Here is a 16,814-nt window from a genome sequence, read left to right on the forward strand (position 1 = left end):
TTGATGAGATCTTAAAAGGAAGCTGGAGGAAAGGCCGTCCTTGTTACACCGTGGCGATGAACTTGGCTGAATTGTGTCTGTGTCCTAGTGTTTTCTGAATGGAAGAAATTAAAGGCAATAAACTAGGATATTTGGCGGAAGAAATCTCTGAGCAAAGCGTTGAGCGTGCAGCATGGCTTCTCTTGACTGCTTATAGTGAAATGTGGGCAGAGAGAATGAATTAAAGATGGAGTTTATGATCAAGAGGGAAGCAGAGCTTAAAGATTTGGAAAATTCTCAGCCTGGCCATGTAAAGAATGAAAAGGCAAGTTTGGGAGAGAACACCAAGAGTGTGGTCAGGCTCACATTTGATAATGACATGAGTATGTATAGAAGGAAGCCAGATGCTATTTATCAAGACAATGGAAGAATGAACCCAGAGGCATTTCAGAGGTTACCGGTGCTGGATCTCCATCCCATCTCAGAGTGCCAGGACCCTGAAGGCAGAACGGTTTTAAGGGAGGACTCAGGACACCATGGAACCTTGGGGCTTGCTGCCTAGGGCTGCCTCAAGTCTCTGTCCACCCCTGTCCCTCCACATTCTGGTGCAGCACTCTTTGGCCACCATCTCAGGTGTGGCTCATGCAGGCCCTTGTCAGGCTACCCTTCCTGTAAGCCTTGGCAGTGTCCATGAGATGCTAACTCTGCAGGTGTACAGAGTGCATGAACTGTGGAGACACGGCCACCTCCTCCTAGATTTTGAAGGATGTCTTGGGGAGCCTGGGGGCCCAGTCAGAGAATTGTCACTGAGGTGAGGCTGCTGCAGAAAGCCCTCACTAGGGCAATGTTTAGTGGAGCAGTGGGATTGGGGCCACTGCAGAGAGCCCCAACTAGGGTAATATCTAGTGGAGCTGTGGGAACAGGGCTGTCCCTGAGAACCCAGAACTGTACAGCCACGAGCATGCAAGTCTATCCTGGGAGAGCCTAGACTTCAATCTGTGAGAGCTGCTGCATGGGTTGCACCTGGCAGATCCATGGGAGAGGGCCCCTTGGACCCTAGGAAACCCAGTCCCCACCCCCATGTGCTCGGAATGGGGGACACAGCATCAGCGAAGATGATTCTGAAGCCCCAAGATTTAATGCTGTTGGCCTTGTTGGGTTTGGACTTACTTGGGACCAGATACTCCTTTCTTCTGGCCTGTTTCTGCCTTTGGGAATGGGACTGTCCGTCCTATGCCTGTCTCACCACTGTGTTTTGAAGGCATGTAACCTATTTGATTTCACGGGCTCATAGCTGGAGGGGAATTTCACTTAGGATGAATTGTAGCTTGAATCTTATGCCTTTCTAATTTAGAAGATATTTAGAAGAGACTTTGGACTTACATTTTAAAGTTGATACTGGAGCTTTGGGGGCCACTGGGATACAATGCATGCATTTTGTATGTGAGAAGGGCATGAATTTGGAGGACCGGAGCAGAATGCTATGCTTTAAATGTCTGTGTCCCCTCCAAAATTCATGCTGAAACAATCCTCAATGCAATGCTTAAGAGGTGGTGCCTTTAGGAGGTGATGAGATCATGAGGGTACCTTCCTCATGAGTGGGATTAGCCCCTTATACAAGAGACTTCACATGGGATTTGGCCCCTTTTGCCCTTCCACTTTCCACCATTGAGGATGCAGCAGCAAGCTATCATCTTGGAAACAGAGAGCAGGTGTTTGGAACTGGTTCTGTTTTATCTGATTCTGGGGGCCCCTCTTTTTCCCTATGCAAGATCCCCACATTTTCTTCCTTCTCTCAAAGAAAGCTTCCAATATAGATGGGACTCAAAGGGAGTCATTTGCCCTCGAAGAGGTGTCACAATATGTCGTGTCAGTCATTCACGCCTTAGTAAGAAAAAGCTTTTCAGGTCCTTGCCAGCGATTCTGGGAAAGGCTTAGAATTGAGAAAGGGGCCGATCCCCTGAGGAGGGCGCTGCCCGGAAGCCACGCTCATTTCTGCTTCCACTTGGGCAACCCCGGGAGCTCTGACTCCTCGGCAGTCACAGGGAAGGGCCGCCGCCCCGCCCGCGGCTGCTGGCCCGGGTGACGCTTCCGCACGCTATAAGGGCCGCGGCCCCTGGTGCTTCCTCCCACACCTCGCACCCAGCTCGGAGCCCGGAGCGTGCCTTGGCAGCGTATCGGGTAAGGCCGGGCCTCGGAGCGGTGGCGCGGTGGCGAGCTGGGGGGAGGCCAGGCCCCCTCGCGCAGCTTCCAGCCCAGCACCGCGTCCCCCGCCCCAGGCTCAGGCCCATCAGCCCGGCAGCTCCCTGCGCGCCCCCGCACCCGCTTGGCGCCCCCATCCCTTCCGGACGCCCCGTCTGAGACAGGCGACCTCGGATCCCCCGCCCTTGCCCGGGCGCAGGCCGGGCCCGCCTGTGAGGGAGGAGGGAGGACGACAGATGCAGGCGGAAGGGCAAGACTGAAACCCGAGATTAGAATGTTGTCCTTTCTCCCTGAATTCCCTTCCTCCCAGAGCTGTCTGTGACAGTTTCCGGGCAGCTCAGGGTCGAGCACGGCTCCTGTCTGCAGCTGCAGGGAGAGAGGGGAGGAACCCCGTGCGATTCTAGAGAGGATTTCACAACAGGGAGAAGTCAGCTGCCCAGCGGGCAGCACAGTTCTTTGCCTGTCCTTGGGGAAATTAGGGCTCTGAGAGTGGAGATCAAGATGGGCTAGTGGGTGGCGGGTGCGATGCTGCACCGCCAGACCCTGGACGGTGGCGCGTTTCCAAACTGGCACATCCTACACCGGCTCTGAGACTTTGGGCACCGGACCTCTTACACCTTTTGAACCTCAAAAATAAAGAAGACTTCTATTATTATACTAGTTACAGGGATACCTTTGCCGGAGTTTTAATGCTTAGTAGGTGGCTATGAGTCTCTGATAGAACGCTGTTAGTTCAGGTGAAGGCAGGCAATGGATTCGTTGCCCAATGAATCAGAGACTTGAATCAAAGGCTCAGAAGCACCTGCGCTCCCAAACATAGGCTGGGAGGACCCAGGGCTGGGTGGCTATGCTAAAGCTGGGCGCTGGGGCCTGCCCCACCCCACCCCATCCCCCAGACTCCCCTGTCTGCAAGGCCAGAGCCCTTTAGGGCACCCTGGGTGCCCTAACATCCCCTGTAACTGCTGAATCCTTGGCCAGCATGGTCCCACATTTGTGGGCCTGGGAAAGTGTTCTTGCCCTGCTGGAATAAAAAAGCGGGGAGAAAGGACAAGATCCAGGGTGCCACAGGGTGGTTGGCAGAAGTGGAGGAAACTTCTGGGGGAAAGAGTGCTGCCTAATCTGCTGGCATGGGCAGTGGGCACCATGGGGACCCTGTTCTGTGTTGCAGTTTTCACCATGGAGCAGCTGAGCTCAGCAAACACCCGCTTCGCCTTGGACCTGTTCCTGGCCTTGAGTGAGAACAATCCGGCTGGAAACATCTTCATCTCTCCCTTCAGCATTTCATCTGCGATGGCCATGGTCTTTCTGGGGACCAGAGGGAACACAGCAGCACAGCTGTCCAAGGTCAGCAGAAACGACAAAAAGGGTCTGCTTTCCTTCCATCTCCCTGCGAACGGACGGTCTTTATGGAAAGGTTGTGCCTTTGAGCTTTACAGTGTGTTTTCAACACTGTATTTTTATGAGATCAGACTTTCAGAAAAGTCACACTTGTATGCAGGCTTTCATTCATCATCAGGTTTTTCCTAAGTACCTACCACATACCAGGAACTGTTTTTTTGTGTTGCTGAGGAGATAGCAGTGAGCAAAGCTGACAAAAATCCCTGCAGGGCGAGTCTTCTGTTCCAGTGGATGAATCTGGCAGCTTTCCTGAAAGCCATACTACATCCTCCTGAGCTGGCAGCTTCCAGTTTTTGCTTTGCATATGATGGATGATATGCAACTCATAAATATTGCCCGTTACATAACACTACTTTCAAGCATAATGAGAGGAATGAGACACAGGCAATGCATTATAGTGGAGATAGTGGCATTGCTTTTTTGCAAGGAAAAGAGAAAAAGTGACCCTGTGGTTCTACAGTCCCAGGGTGCTGAGCATGGCTTAGTGGGCTGGGGCATAGCACGCCCTGCAGAGGAGGTGAAGGGGAGACCCAGCAGCTTTAGGAGCAGGACCCAGCCTTTGGCGATGTGACAGGTCACTCTCATGCCCAGCCTTCCTTCTTGTCCTTAATGGACATGGAGGGGACTTCTGTGTTTGGTACTCTTTAATTCTGAGAAGAGAACTCTAGCTCTCTCTCTCGAAGCCCAGCAGAAAGGAGTGGTAAAAATAGAGGCTCTTCTAACATACCTGCTGTAAATTATACTGCCCCTGTTTCTTGGCAAGGTGCAGCCTGGGATTCAAGTTCAAGGGGCTGCGAAGCTTCTATTACTCATCGCGTTAGATATGAAAGCATTTTAAATACATTTTTTAAATCCATTTTTTAAAAAAAACTCTGTTACTAATTGTTAGTTGCTTCTTGCGGGGTTATATCAGTTGCTAGCTTGAGGCTTTCCAGGGACTTTAAAACCTCAGCAAAGAATAGTTTTAAGGACTCCAGATCCCTCATTTCCATTAAAGCAGATGGAGCATAGGCACAGTGCAAACATTCCATATCTCAGTGAGTAATGTGGACTTCGTACCCTATGCAATTTTGTTCTTTGTGTCATAATCATAAAGGAACCAGCCTAGGTCTCATAAAACCACAAAGGGCCTCTTGATTTGTAACTGATACATGGGGAATTAAACTTTTGCCAGAATGTTAAGTTTAAGGAAGTTATTTTAAAATAAGTGAGTTACTGATGTTAATAGGGTAATAAAATTTTAAAAGCCTCAGTCTGTAATATCTTCGTGGTTCTGAATAGAGGATGAATCCTATTTTTACTGCTTATTTCTGAGAACTTTCAGTAAAATTATATTTGATACAGAATACAAATATGAACAGACCATTTATTATTTTCTTTGGAAAAGGCAGACTTTAATATAAATATTTAGTGTATTAACCACCCACAATTGTGGAACTGCTAGTGTAACAAAGAGTGATGTAAAAGCAGTGTCTAAAGTTGTAATCATTCTGTCTCACAAAGCCATACATTTTGGATTTCCTATTGTTTGTTCTGCAATGACAAATTAATAAAGTATTGGGTTTGGGATCATCAATAATTAGTAATAAAAACACATTAATTTGATAGAAGGAAACACCAAAGAATCACTTTATAGTTTCAAAATAAATGGCTGTAGAAAGAATGTTTTCTTTATTTTAGACTTTTCATTTCAACACGGTTGAAGAGATTCATTCAAGATTCCAGAGTCTGAACGCTGAGATCAACAAACCTGGAGCGTCTTATATTCTGAAACTTGCTAATAGATTATATGGAGAGAAAACTTACAATTTCCTCCCTGTAAGTACTTTGCCCTTCGCATTCTAAAACGCCCTAGACACTGCAGATATTTTCCAGCACAATCAAGTCATGGAAGTCAGTTTTAATATTTGTAAACTTTCAGAAAAACAATACAGAAGGCAAACATGGCAAAAGCAATCTGGAAGGCAAACATGACAGAATGCAAACTTTAAGTGACGTGATGATTTTATGTTACAGTCTTAGTGAAAAGATAGCTCCTGGAGGTTTTACTGAAGCAAGAGTACAATCAGTATTTGTGAAATCTTAGTCAAAGATCAGAAAAGAGTGGTAATTTTTATATAACAACAGCAGTATAAGGGTTAGGCTTACCACTACTGGAATGCACAGTTAAAAATGGCTAAGATAGTAAAATAATGTTAAATGTTTTTTACTACTATAAGAAAAACTATAAGAGTTTGAAATTTTGTGTTACATGGAATTGTAGCCTTTTAGGACAATTTCTGTTGCTTTTCGGGATTGTAGAAAACAATTTCAACATGTGGTAAGAGTGTATTTCCTTTTTCTTTTTTTAAACAGGAGTTCTTGGCTTCGACTCAGAAAACATATGGTGCTGACTTGGCCAGTGTGGATTTTCAGCATGCCACTGAAGATGCAAGGAAGACCATAAACCAGTGGGTCAAAGGACAGACAGAAGGTGAGTGCCTGGGCAGAATGGAATCATTATGCGCTGGTCGTGTCATTCCTTTCCTCAGTCCGCCTTTCCCACCTGCAGTTATTGCCTCCCCAGCTCCCACAGTCCTGGCACACTTTGTGATTACAGTCAGAGGATGCTCCCGGTGCGTGAACTCTGCGCTGCACGTTGCTGGACAGCTCTCACATGTTAGAAGTTCACCAGAGTGGAAACTTGAACATGATTGAACTCAAGCAGCTAAATCCTTTTTTCTTATGAGCTCCCCAAAACTTTTAAAGTTACATTTTAAAGTTAAAACCAACATTGGCAGGCGTGGTGGCTCATGGCTCTAATCCCAGCACTTTGGGAGCCCAAGGCGGGTGGATCATTTGAGGTCAGGAGTTCAAGACCAGCTTGGCCAACATGATGAAACCCTGTCTCTGCTAAAAATACAAAAAAAATTAGCCGGGTGTGGTAGCGCACACCTGTAACCCCAGCTACTCTGGAGGCTGAGGCAGGAGAATCTCTTGAACCCGGGAGGCGGATATTACAGTGAGCCAAGATCATGCCACTGCACTCCAGCCTAGGCAACAGAGTGAGACTCCGTCTTAAAAAAATAAAAATAAAAAAATAAAGAAAACATAAAGTTAAAACCAACACTGAATACGGCAAAAAAAGGAATTAAAATTTTGAGGAGAATCCAGCCTGCCAAAAATTACCTAATACACATATGGGAAGAAATGTCCTGGAATTTCACGGAAATACCTGAAATCAATATTCACAAACTACTGTGGTCATACATTTTTTGCCAACATCTTGTCCAGTAAAAAAGGTGTGGTAGGTGGGGACTGACTTGCTCTGAGGGTGCAATTTATTTCTTTACTACATCTCTCTTCTTATCTAGTCCTGTATTAGTCAACCCACTCCAGTAGGCGTGTCTTCCGTTATACGAATTGTTCCCGGCCATACCTGTGGTCACCAAAGTGACCTTTATTTCCATGGAGTATGTTCTGCTGGGTTTTTTTGTTTGTTTGTTTTTTGTTTTTAAGAGATAGAGTCTTGCTCTGTCGCCCAGGCTTGAGTGCAGTGGTGCGATCGTGGCTCACTGCAGCCTTGACCTCCTGGGCTTAAGGAATCTTCTCATCTCCACCTCCCAAAACGCTGGGATTGCAGGTGTGTGCCACCATGCTTGGTCTTGTTCTGCCTTTTGGATATTGTTTGAATCTTTTTTTGTGAGAGTACGCATCTACTCAGCGATTTGAAGAAGTGATTTACTGATGACTAAAGACGTCTTCATTAAGAATTTTTTTTTCTAAAAAAAAATGGTTGTTACAAAAGAAGGCTCATTGTTTATCATACAGTCCAGAAAAGGAGAATTTTGCTGTCTTTATTCTTTCAGCACATTTGACTTGTTTAAAATGTCAAGTCCTTTGTGGGAAGTTTGTGTGTCATCCTGGTCTGCCCCACAGGTAGTTATATTTAAAGTAGAGACGGGTTAGTGAGTAGGGCTTTCCTTACTTAATATCTTGTTAAATGAAAATTAAGTAGAAAGTATATATTTGAATTGCATTTCTGTGCTAATATATTGTCAGTTCAAATTTGGAATTCCAATTTGGATTTTTTTTAAGCTAACTTAATTTTTTTAGGGAAAATTCCGGAACTGTTGGCTTCAGGCACGGTTGATGACATGACTAAACTTGTGCTAGTAAATGCCATCTATTTCAAGGGAAACTGGCAGGATAAATTCATGAAAGAGGCCACGACGAATGCACCGTTCAGATTGAATAAGGTGAGGTGAGGTAACTGTACAGAGTCATGCGTTGCTCTAAAAGAATGCAGAGAATAATTTCAGTGATTTGTTTTAACTGTTCAGAAAGACACAAAAACTGTGAAAATGATGTATCAGAAGAAAAAATTTGCATATGGCTACATCGAGGACCTTAAGTGCCGTGTGCTGGAACTGCCTTACCAAGGCAAGGAGCTCAGCATGGTCATCCTGCTGCCAGATGACATTGAGGACGAGTCCACAGGCCTGAAGAAGGTATGGCTCCTGGGCTTCATGCTTTGTGGTTCCTCCTGTGCGTGTGTTGCATGGTAGGCAGGTGCTTGTTAAGTGTTCACTGATGGCAATTTTCCAATAGTTTGTTATTCCTTTGGAAATGTAGCCCATCAACACTTGCTACAGCAAAGTCCAGAGTTAATTTTTTTTTTTACATTTATTTATAGAGACAAGGTCTCACTGTGTTGTCTAGGCTGTTCTAGACCTCCTGGCTTCCAGCGATTCTCCTGCCTCAGCCTCCTGAGTAGCTGGGACTACAGCTGGGAGCCACTGTGCCCAGCTGACGTTTCATTTTTCAAGAAAGATGGCCAGCTACTTTCAGTAGACACTTGTGATGAGGTCATCAAAGATCTATATTAAATATAATACTGGTTAGTGGCAGCCCATGGAAAGGCCTCTTGAACTAACTTTAGAGGAAATTACAGTAAGATGAGCATTGTTTTACTGAGGAAAAAGATTGAAAAGCCCCAAATAGTGTAGCATATATCTTCATCATGTACTATACAATTCTATTATTACCCTGTTCATTCTCATCACAATTCATGTAGACAGTGAATTAAATTTTCAATGGGTACAAGACAGAAAAAGCCTCATATGACACGTTGGGCCTATTTACTGATATGAACTTTGTATGAGGTTTCCATTATATGTAGGGACCCTAGCCTGCTCTGTGCTCTCTGTCTCCTCCCCAACTAAACTTGCCATCAGGAAGGGGGTCTAATATTAATCATTTGCATGTACAGACTTTTAAAACATTGTATAAAAATCAATGTGGTCTTTCTTTCAGTTGTATTTTTGCATTAGTTTTTTTTCTGATTGTAAAGTGAAAATCTCTAGCCTCATAAAAGGAATTATCAGCACCATTAGAGCAAGTAGAGTGATGATTCTGTTCCAGTCCAATAGCTATAACAACAGTAATGATAATAGCTGACATTTATATAGCACTATGGGTCAAGCACTTTATATACATCATTTCATTTAATGCTCTCAACAATCTATAAGGTAGATATAAGTAATGTCCATGTCACATTTCAGATGAAGAAATAGATCCAGTGCATAATCTGCCTTTTAAATTTTTATCTAGGAGCTAAAGTTATTAGATATTACTTCAGCTCCAGTAACGGTCACCGATTACCACAGCTTCAGTGGGATCCAGACTAAATAGAAGAAATACTTTAAATTTCTTCTAGCGCTACTCAATCTGGAAGTAATAGCAGCTGTCATGGCCTATCACAGTAATCCATTGTGGTAGGGGTTTAGTAAACCCTGGATGAATGGATGGATGGATGAATGGGTAGATAGATGGGTGGATGGGTGGATGAGTAAATGGGTGGATGGATGATAGATAGGTGGATAGATTGTTGGATGGGTGGGTGGGTGGATAGGTGAATGAATGGATGGATGAATGAGTGACTGCGTTGCTGGGTAGCTGGGTGGATGGATGGATGGATGGGTGGGTGAGTGGATTATGGACCCAATGTACAAAGTTCCTGTACTTGAACCTTTGATGACTTGGAACACCACCTCTGCCCTATTTCATCAATTGCCAGAAAGAAATAAAATTCTCCAAATGGAATCTGTTTTGGCACAAAACATGAAGGAAACTAACTAGCAACTGATATTATGGGTCCATTGATTTAAATAATACTTTATTGCCTTACTTATGTAAAATGGATACCACTTCTTCTTTCGCCTCATTTTAATTGCAGATTGAGGAACAGTTGACTTTGGAAAAGCTGCATGAGTGGACCAAACCTGAGAATCTCGATTTCATTGAAGTTAATGTCAGCTTGCCCAGGTTCAAACTGGAAGAGAGTTACACCCTCAACTCGGACCTCGCCCGCCTAGGTGTACAGGATCTCTTTAACAGTAGCAAGGCTGATCTGTCTGGCATGTCAGGAGCCAGAGATATTTTTATATCAAAAATTGTCCACAAGTCCTTTGTGGAAGTGAATGAAGAGGGAACAGAGGCGGCAGCTGCCACAGCAGGCATCGCCACCTTCTGTATGTTGATGCCAGAGGAATATTTCACTGCCGACCATCCATTCCTTTTCTTTATTCGGCACAATTCCTCAGGTAGCATCCTGTTCTTGGGCAGATTTTCTTCCCCTTAGAAGAAAGAGACTGTAGCAATACAAAAATCAAGCTTAGAGCTTTATTACCTGAGTTTTTAATGGTGCCAATGTTCTTCTGTCTTTACCAGTAAAACCAATATCCAGAAACAAATCTTTTATTTTCTTTTTAAGTTCAGCTCTGTTGGCTGTTTACACCCATGAATTTTGGCACTTTTCTTTTTTCACATCGAAAAGTCCAGTGGTTGCTTTTGAATGCATCGAGTGAAAAAGAAGAAAAGAGTACATCAGATGTGTAGATTCTTGACCATGTAGTAATCTATGAAATTGCTATATTCTCCTGATAGCCATGGGAAAACATGATAAGATGGTCATTTATTTTGCAGTTAGAATTTTGGGAGCCCTGAAATAGACAGACATCCTGACTGTTGAAGGGAGGTTTAAAAACACGTATTCAATTGAAATATAAGAGAGCACCCCAACTGAGAGCCCAGGTTATGAAGACAAACTTGTCTCGCCTGACGTTTCTGTCTGTTGTTCTGCAAGATTAGTATTCTGTTACAGTCCTCTAGTTTTTAGACTTTTCAGTTAAAGGGCCAATGGTTATAACCTGCATTCCCTTTTTTGTTCTTCTTTATGTATAATATATAGTTAATGTGGCAGTGCATGAAATCAAGAAGTGGGTGTCTTAAGATAAAAGATGCCAAGAGTCTACAAAACTAACCATGTAGTAAGATAAACTGCTGAACAAAGGTTTTATTGTTAGCCACCTTCGCATGTATTTTCTTTTTTTTTCTTTTCTTTTTTTTTTGGAGACAGAGTCTTGCCCTGTTACCCAGGCTGGAGTGCAGTGGCACGATCTCAGCTCACTGCAACCTCTGCCTCCTGGGTTCAAGTGATTCTCTTGTCTCAGCCTCCTTAGTAGCTGGGATTACAGGCATGCACCACTAGGCCCAGCTAATTTTTGTATTTTTACTAGAGATGGGGTTTTGCCATGTTGGCCAGGCAGGTCCTGACTTCCTGACCTCAGGTGATCTGCCCACCTCAGCCTCCCAAAGTGCTGGGATTACAGGTGTGAGCTACCGTGCCTGGCCTTCTCATGTGTTTTCTGATTAAGGCTCTTGACTTCCTTCATCCATACAGGTTGTTATGCCAATAAGATGGCATTGTGCGGGGCTATGTGGGGAGATGGGGTGGGGGCTCTTGGACTAATATAAAACTTTGTCAAATGTAGTTCTTTGAATGGGGCTTGAAACACTGCATTTTCTTGCTCCCACAAGGATAGTGGGCACCATGAATTAATAAAATGTCCTAGGATTCTGCAAGCCAGACTGGTCTCAGGCCTTTTGTTACTGCTCTCTTATCCTACACAAATTAAGACTACCAGTGGGGCTTCTCGGCCTTGCAACATTGTTGGGAGTGAAGAATTCCACAGGTTAACAACAAAATTTTAGCAACTCTCTTGCCATCACAGTTTCTTTTGTCCCCTCTTTCTTAAAATACTTACCATATTTCAGGTTTTCAGGAAAAGCACTGCCTTCTGTAAGTCTTTCCTTTTGGTTCCTCATCCTAAAATCCACTCTGATTTGGAGTAAATCATGTTCATTATGTAGAAACTGAATTGCAGGGGCCCAAGTGAGCCTGCTCAAATTATATATGAGGGAACAGGCCTAGAGACTATAAGTAAATTGTTGAAGGTCAAAACAATCGGTGAGTTCCAGGGCAGAGACTAGAATCCAATTCGCATTTTATGTGGAGAGCATCTAATTGATGTAATGGTGAAATAGTTACCTCAGGCCTCTGAAGACAATTAGAAACCAAACAAATAAAACAAGCATCAGCCCAAAGGCAAGGGAGGGCTAATCTGAACCTAAAGAATTACTGGGCCAAGATCCAGAACAAATTGGAAATTCAGAGAGGTGAATCTGGAAATTGGGGCCACTTCTGCCCCAGGGCCATCTGCCATCCAGAAGAGGGAAATGAGAAGTGGTAGACAGAGTTTGAGCCCATCAAGAGTAGGGGCCCATTATTCTGCCTCTGCTTTTGTTTGGCATTTTAAGACCTACGCCCTATGGGTATGACAGAGTCAGCTCAGAATGCAGCCCTGCGATGCGTCATTGGAGAGCCCAGAAATTTCCATTCCCTAGAAGTAGATTATTTTCATCCTGCTTTGCTGCTCCCCATGGGCACACTGCAGAAGCAAACAAAAATCACATTTTGGGGAAAATTACCCTTAAACCTCAAATCATGTTTACCATCAGCTTTTATAATACAATATCCGGCACAGAATCAAAGATAATTGGACAGTGGAGGAGCCATGACAATGTAAACTAATACCAGCAAAAAAGATAGACAACAGAAACTCCAGTACAGGGGCTCCAAATATGAGAACTGTCACACACAAACAGAAAAGAACACTGTTTTCTATGATTGAGATGATTAAAGACAAGGTTTGACATTTCAGCAGATAATTGGACACTTCAAAGAGACACTGCATATTTGAATAAAAATAAGACAGAAATTCCAGAGCTCAAAAATACAATAATAAGTGAACTCAATAGATAAGATTTAACAAAAAATTAGATGGCTAAAGAGAGAATTCGTGAATTTGAAAGTTCAAAGAAATTATTCATAGTTTCTTCTAGAAAGACAAATATGATAAATGAAACCTCAAAAGGCAAAAGAATGGAAAATACAAAAGAGAAGATAAGAGACCTAAGGTAGTCAGCAAGAAGATGCTTAACGGGAGAAGAGAAAGTATAGAGCAGAATCATATTCTATTTATTTACTTATTATTAACTATCAATTTTTAGAGACAGGGTCTCACTTTGTTTCTTAGGTTGGAGTGCAGTGGTCCTCATGGCTCACTGCAGCCTTGAACTCCTGGGCTCAAGCGATCCTCTCACTTCAGCCTCCCAAGTAGCTGGGACCACAGGAGTGTGTCACCACACCTGACTAATTTTTCATTTATTTTTTGCAGTGACAGGATCTCGCTGTCTTGCTTGGCTGGTCTCTAACTCCTGGCCTCAAGCGATCCTCCCACTTTGGCCGCCCAAAGCACTGGGATTACAGGCATGAGCCACCACACCTGGCATCAGAATCATATTTTAAAATCTAACATTCAAATGTTTATACTAAAACAGATAAAGAATGTCAATTCACAGAGTCTGGAAACCCTACTTAAACCCCAAGCAGGAAAATACAAAGAAATCCATCTCTAGACGCATCCTAGTTAAACTGCATTCATCCAAAGACTAGGGAAAATCACAAAATGAAAACAACCCAAGAAAAGGCCAAAGCACCTTTAAAGAAGCAGCGATTACAATGTCAACACATATGTCAACAGAAACAATAAAAGCCAGAAAACCATAGGATGATTCTCTCAATATGTTGGAAAAAACAAAATCTAAAAGCCCGGCCAGCCTAGAATTATTGGATGCCCAGGAAGAACATCCTTCAAGATATTTTCAGACAAAAACTGAGAAAGTTCACCATCAGCAGACATCCCCTGAGAAAAAGTCTAAAGGAGATTCTTTATGCACAAGAAATGTCAGAGTTCTAACAACAACAAAAAAAAAGAGCAAGAAAAATTGGTGAATATAATAAGTTTAAATGAATATTCACCATGTAAAACAGAAGTGATGGCTACGAAGTTTCAAATATATCCGGAATTAAAATAAATGATAACAGAAGTTGGGGAGGGAAATGGAGTCAAAAGTTCCAAGGTCCTTGCATTGTCTAGGAAGAGAATAAAGTACAATTACAATTACATTAGAGGTTGATAAAGAATGACAAAGAATACCATCATCAGTCTGAAAGAAGAAGAGAAAGACAAGAAAACGATACAAGAGCAGGTATGACAACTAGCAAGATGGTATAGTAGACTCTAAATAAAATGAACATTGAGTAAATGTCCCCGTTCCAGTTAAATGACAAAGATGGTCAGGCTGGATTGAAAAAAATACTATACACTATTTAGAGGAAATAGATATAAAACATAAGACTAGGGAGAATTTGAGAAGAAAAGAATAGAAAAAGATATATCATGCAAATGCTAACCACAAAAGTAAGTGTAGCCATAACGGCATTAGTGATAATGTCTACAGAGTCTCAAATATATCCAGAATTAAACTAAATGATAACATAGACGTTGGGGAGGGAAATGGGGTTAAAAGTTCTAAAGTCCTTGCATTGTCTGGGAAGAGAATAAAGTACGATTACAATTACATATTTCCTATTCCTATTCTAGAGATAAGGACAGACACTTCATAACAGCAACAAAAGGATTCAGCTCACTAGGAAAATATCACAATTCTTAACTTGTATATACCCAACAACATGCCCTCAAAATGTAGCAACAAAAATGGAAAGAAACTAAAGGAGAAATTGGTCTGAAATCTGAGAACAAGACGAGGATGCGCTATCATCACTTAATAACTGAATGAAGATCCTAGCTGATACACTAACTCAAGAAAAAAAATATATACAATGATTTGAAAGAAAGAACAAATCTCACAATATTTCAGATTATTTTTATGGAAAATCTAAATTATTAGAATTTAAGTAAGTTAAGTAAAGTTGCTGGTTATAAGTTTAATTTGTAAAGCTAGTTTGTATTTCTAGGTAACATCTGCAGTTTACAAAATTTTAATACCATTTATAATGACATCAAAAAATACTTTAGTGCCTAGGAATGAATCCAACAAGTTGTTTGGGACTCTATACAGAAAACGATAAATGTTATTAAGAATAAATGAAAGAGATCTGAAAAAATGAAGAGCTATGCCGTAGTTATGATGCAATACCTTAAATATGTCTATTGGGCTGGGCATGGTGGCTCGCACCTGTAACCCCAGCACTTTGGGAGGCTGTTGGGGGAGGATCTCTTGAGCCCAGGAGTTCTAGACCAGCCTGGGCAGAAGACTTCGTCTCTACTAAAAATAAAAACAAAAAAATTAGCCGGGCATGGGGACACGTGCCCATCCCCACTCCTTTAGAGGCTGAGGCAGGAGGATCACTTGAGCCTAGGAGTTTGAGACTGCAATGAGCTATGATCATGCCACTGCACCACGCTAGCCTGAGTAACAAAGCCAGACCTTGTCCAAAAAAAAAAAATAGACAATTGGTCTATAGAATCAATGCAATCCCAATAAAAAACGCAGTAGTTATTTTTGTTTGGTTTGGTCTTCTTTTCTGTGAAATACGGCAAGTGGTTCTTTTTTTTTCTTTTTTTCTTTTTTTTTTAAGACAGAGTCTCACTCTGTCACCCAGGCTAGAGTGCAGTGGCATGATCTCTGCTCACTGCAACCTCTGCCTCCCGGGTTCAAGCGATTCTCCTGCCTCAGCCTCCTGAGTAGCTGGGATTACAGGCACGCACCATCACGCCTAGCTAATTTTTGTACTTTTAGTAGAGATGTAGTTTCACCATGTTGGTTAGGCTGGTCCCGAACACCTGACCTCATGATCCGCCTGCCTCGGCCTCCCAAAGTGCTGGGATTACAGGTATGAGTCACTGCACCCGGCCAAGTTGTTCTAATGGTTATGTAAATATGTAAAAGTCAAAAATACCCAAGACAATCTGGAAGAAGAATTAGTAAGAAGATGGACTTAACTGAATCAAGACTTATTCTAAAGCTGCAGAAAATAAGATAAAGCAGTTTTGATGCAAGGATGACCAGAAATGGACTAGAATAGAGAGCCTAGAAATAGCCTCCCACAATGAACCCGGCTTCATGGCGAGTAGGACCGTCATCCCAGTGTACCCTAAACAGCCTCTTTACACCTCTGGTCCTAATGTAATTAGTACTTTTGTATCTTTTATCTTTTACTCTCAAAATTTAATCCACTTGGATAATAAATCCTATGGTCATTATACTTATGACAAATGCAGCATTTCAGGGTCAAGAATTAAAGGGGAAAATTTTCAGTAAATTGTCTGGGACATCTAGGAACCCATATAAAGAAAATTTAAAGTTGATTCCTGCCTTACAACCTACAGGAACATTGATACCAGATGGACTGTAGACTTAACTGAATGCAAAACAACAAAGCTTTCAGGAGATAATAGAAGCGTCTATCTTTATGAACTTGGGGAGAGAGATTTCTTAAGAAGACACATACACATGCTTTGTTACATTTAGTCTGAGGCATATGGACGTTTCTGATGCTAAATTGGACCAAATGAAATTTAAGAACTTTAGTTCTGCAAAACATAGCACTGAGAGAGAGAAATGGTGAGCCTCAGGGGTAGTTTATGCAGGCCAATACCCCAAGAAGCTGTAACATCTAGACAGGCTCTGAGAGTTTCCATTGGCAGCATTCCACTTCTAGAGCTTTTCCCACTTCACTCGGTGACTTCCCAAGCCGCTGATAAAAAAAATGTAGTGAAGGCAGCCAGAGAGAGCTCTATGTAGTCACAACTTTGGAGAACTGGCTTCCAAATATCTTCCCAGTTTTTAATATTTCAGAAACACTGCCTTAGGTGACACAAAGGAAGTGGGGGCCAATTCTGAGGTGGGAGAGCAGGTGGATCTGGTTGAGTGTTACAAAATCCGGGGTGTTTTTATTTATTTATTTATTTATTTATTTTCATTTATTAAATTATTTTATTTTATTTATTTACTTATTTGAGATGGAGTCTCACTCTGTTGCCCAG

General features: G+C 42.5%; 1 protein-coding gene across 1 annotated transcript; it reads left to right on the plus strand.

The window, feature by feature from the left end:
- The first annotated feature begins 1,963 nt into the window (after nt 1-1,963).
- Nucleotides 1,964-10,774, plus strand: SERPINB1 (serpin peptidase inhibitor, clade B (ovalbumin), member 1). The gene is made up of 7 exons (XM_011935467.1): nt 1,964-2,160; nt 3,350-3,525; nt 5,260-5,397; nt 5,935-6,052; nt 7,675-7,817; nt 7,902-8,069; nt 9,797-10,774. Exons 2-7 carry the CDS (start codon nt 3,358-3,360, stop codon nt 10,199-10,201), a joined length of 1,140 nt encoding a protein of 379 aa, XP_011790857.1. The 5' UTR covers nt 1,964-2,160; nt 3,350-3,357; the 3' UTR covers nt 10,202-10,774.
- The last annotated feature ends 6,040 nt before the right edge of the window (nt 10,775-16,814 follow it).

The sequence above is a fragment of the Colobus angolensis genome, unplaced genomic scaffold (assembly GCF_000951035.1).
Source record: "Colobus angolensis palliatus isolate OR3802 unplaced genomic scaffold, Cang.pa_1.0 Scaffold144, whole genome shotgun sequence".
Classification (NCBI taxonomy): Eukaryota; Metazoa; Chordata; class Mammalia; order Primates; family Cercopithecidae; genus Colobus; species Colobus angolensis.

Excerpts from the sequence above, each read along its gene's own strand:
- SERPINB1 (XM_011935467.1), top strand. The coding sequence starts at position 3,358 with ATGGAGCAGCTGAGCTCAGCAAACACCCGCTTCGCCTTGGACCTGTTC. Across the intron at positions 6,053-7,674 it reads GGTCAAAGGACAGACAGAAG|GGAAAATTCCGGAACTGTTG; the intron begins GTGAGTGCCTGG and ends TAATTTTTTTAG. Across the intron at positions 8,070-9,796 it reads AGTCCACAGGCCTGAAGAAG|ATTGAGGAACAGTTGACTTT; the intron begins GTATGGCTCCTG and ends TTTTAATTGCAG.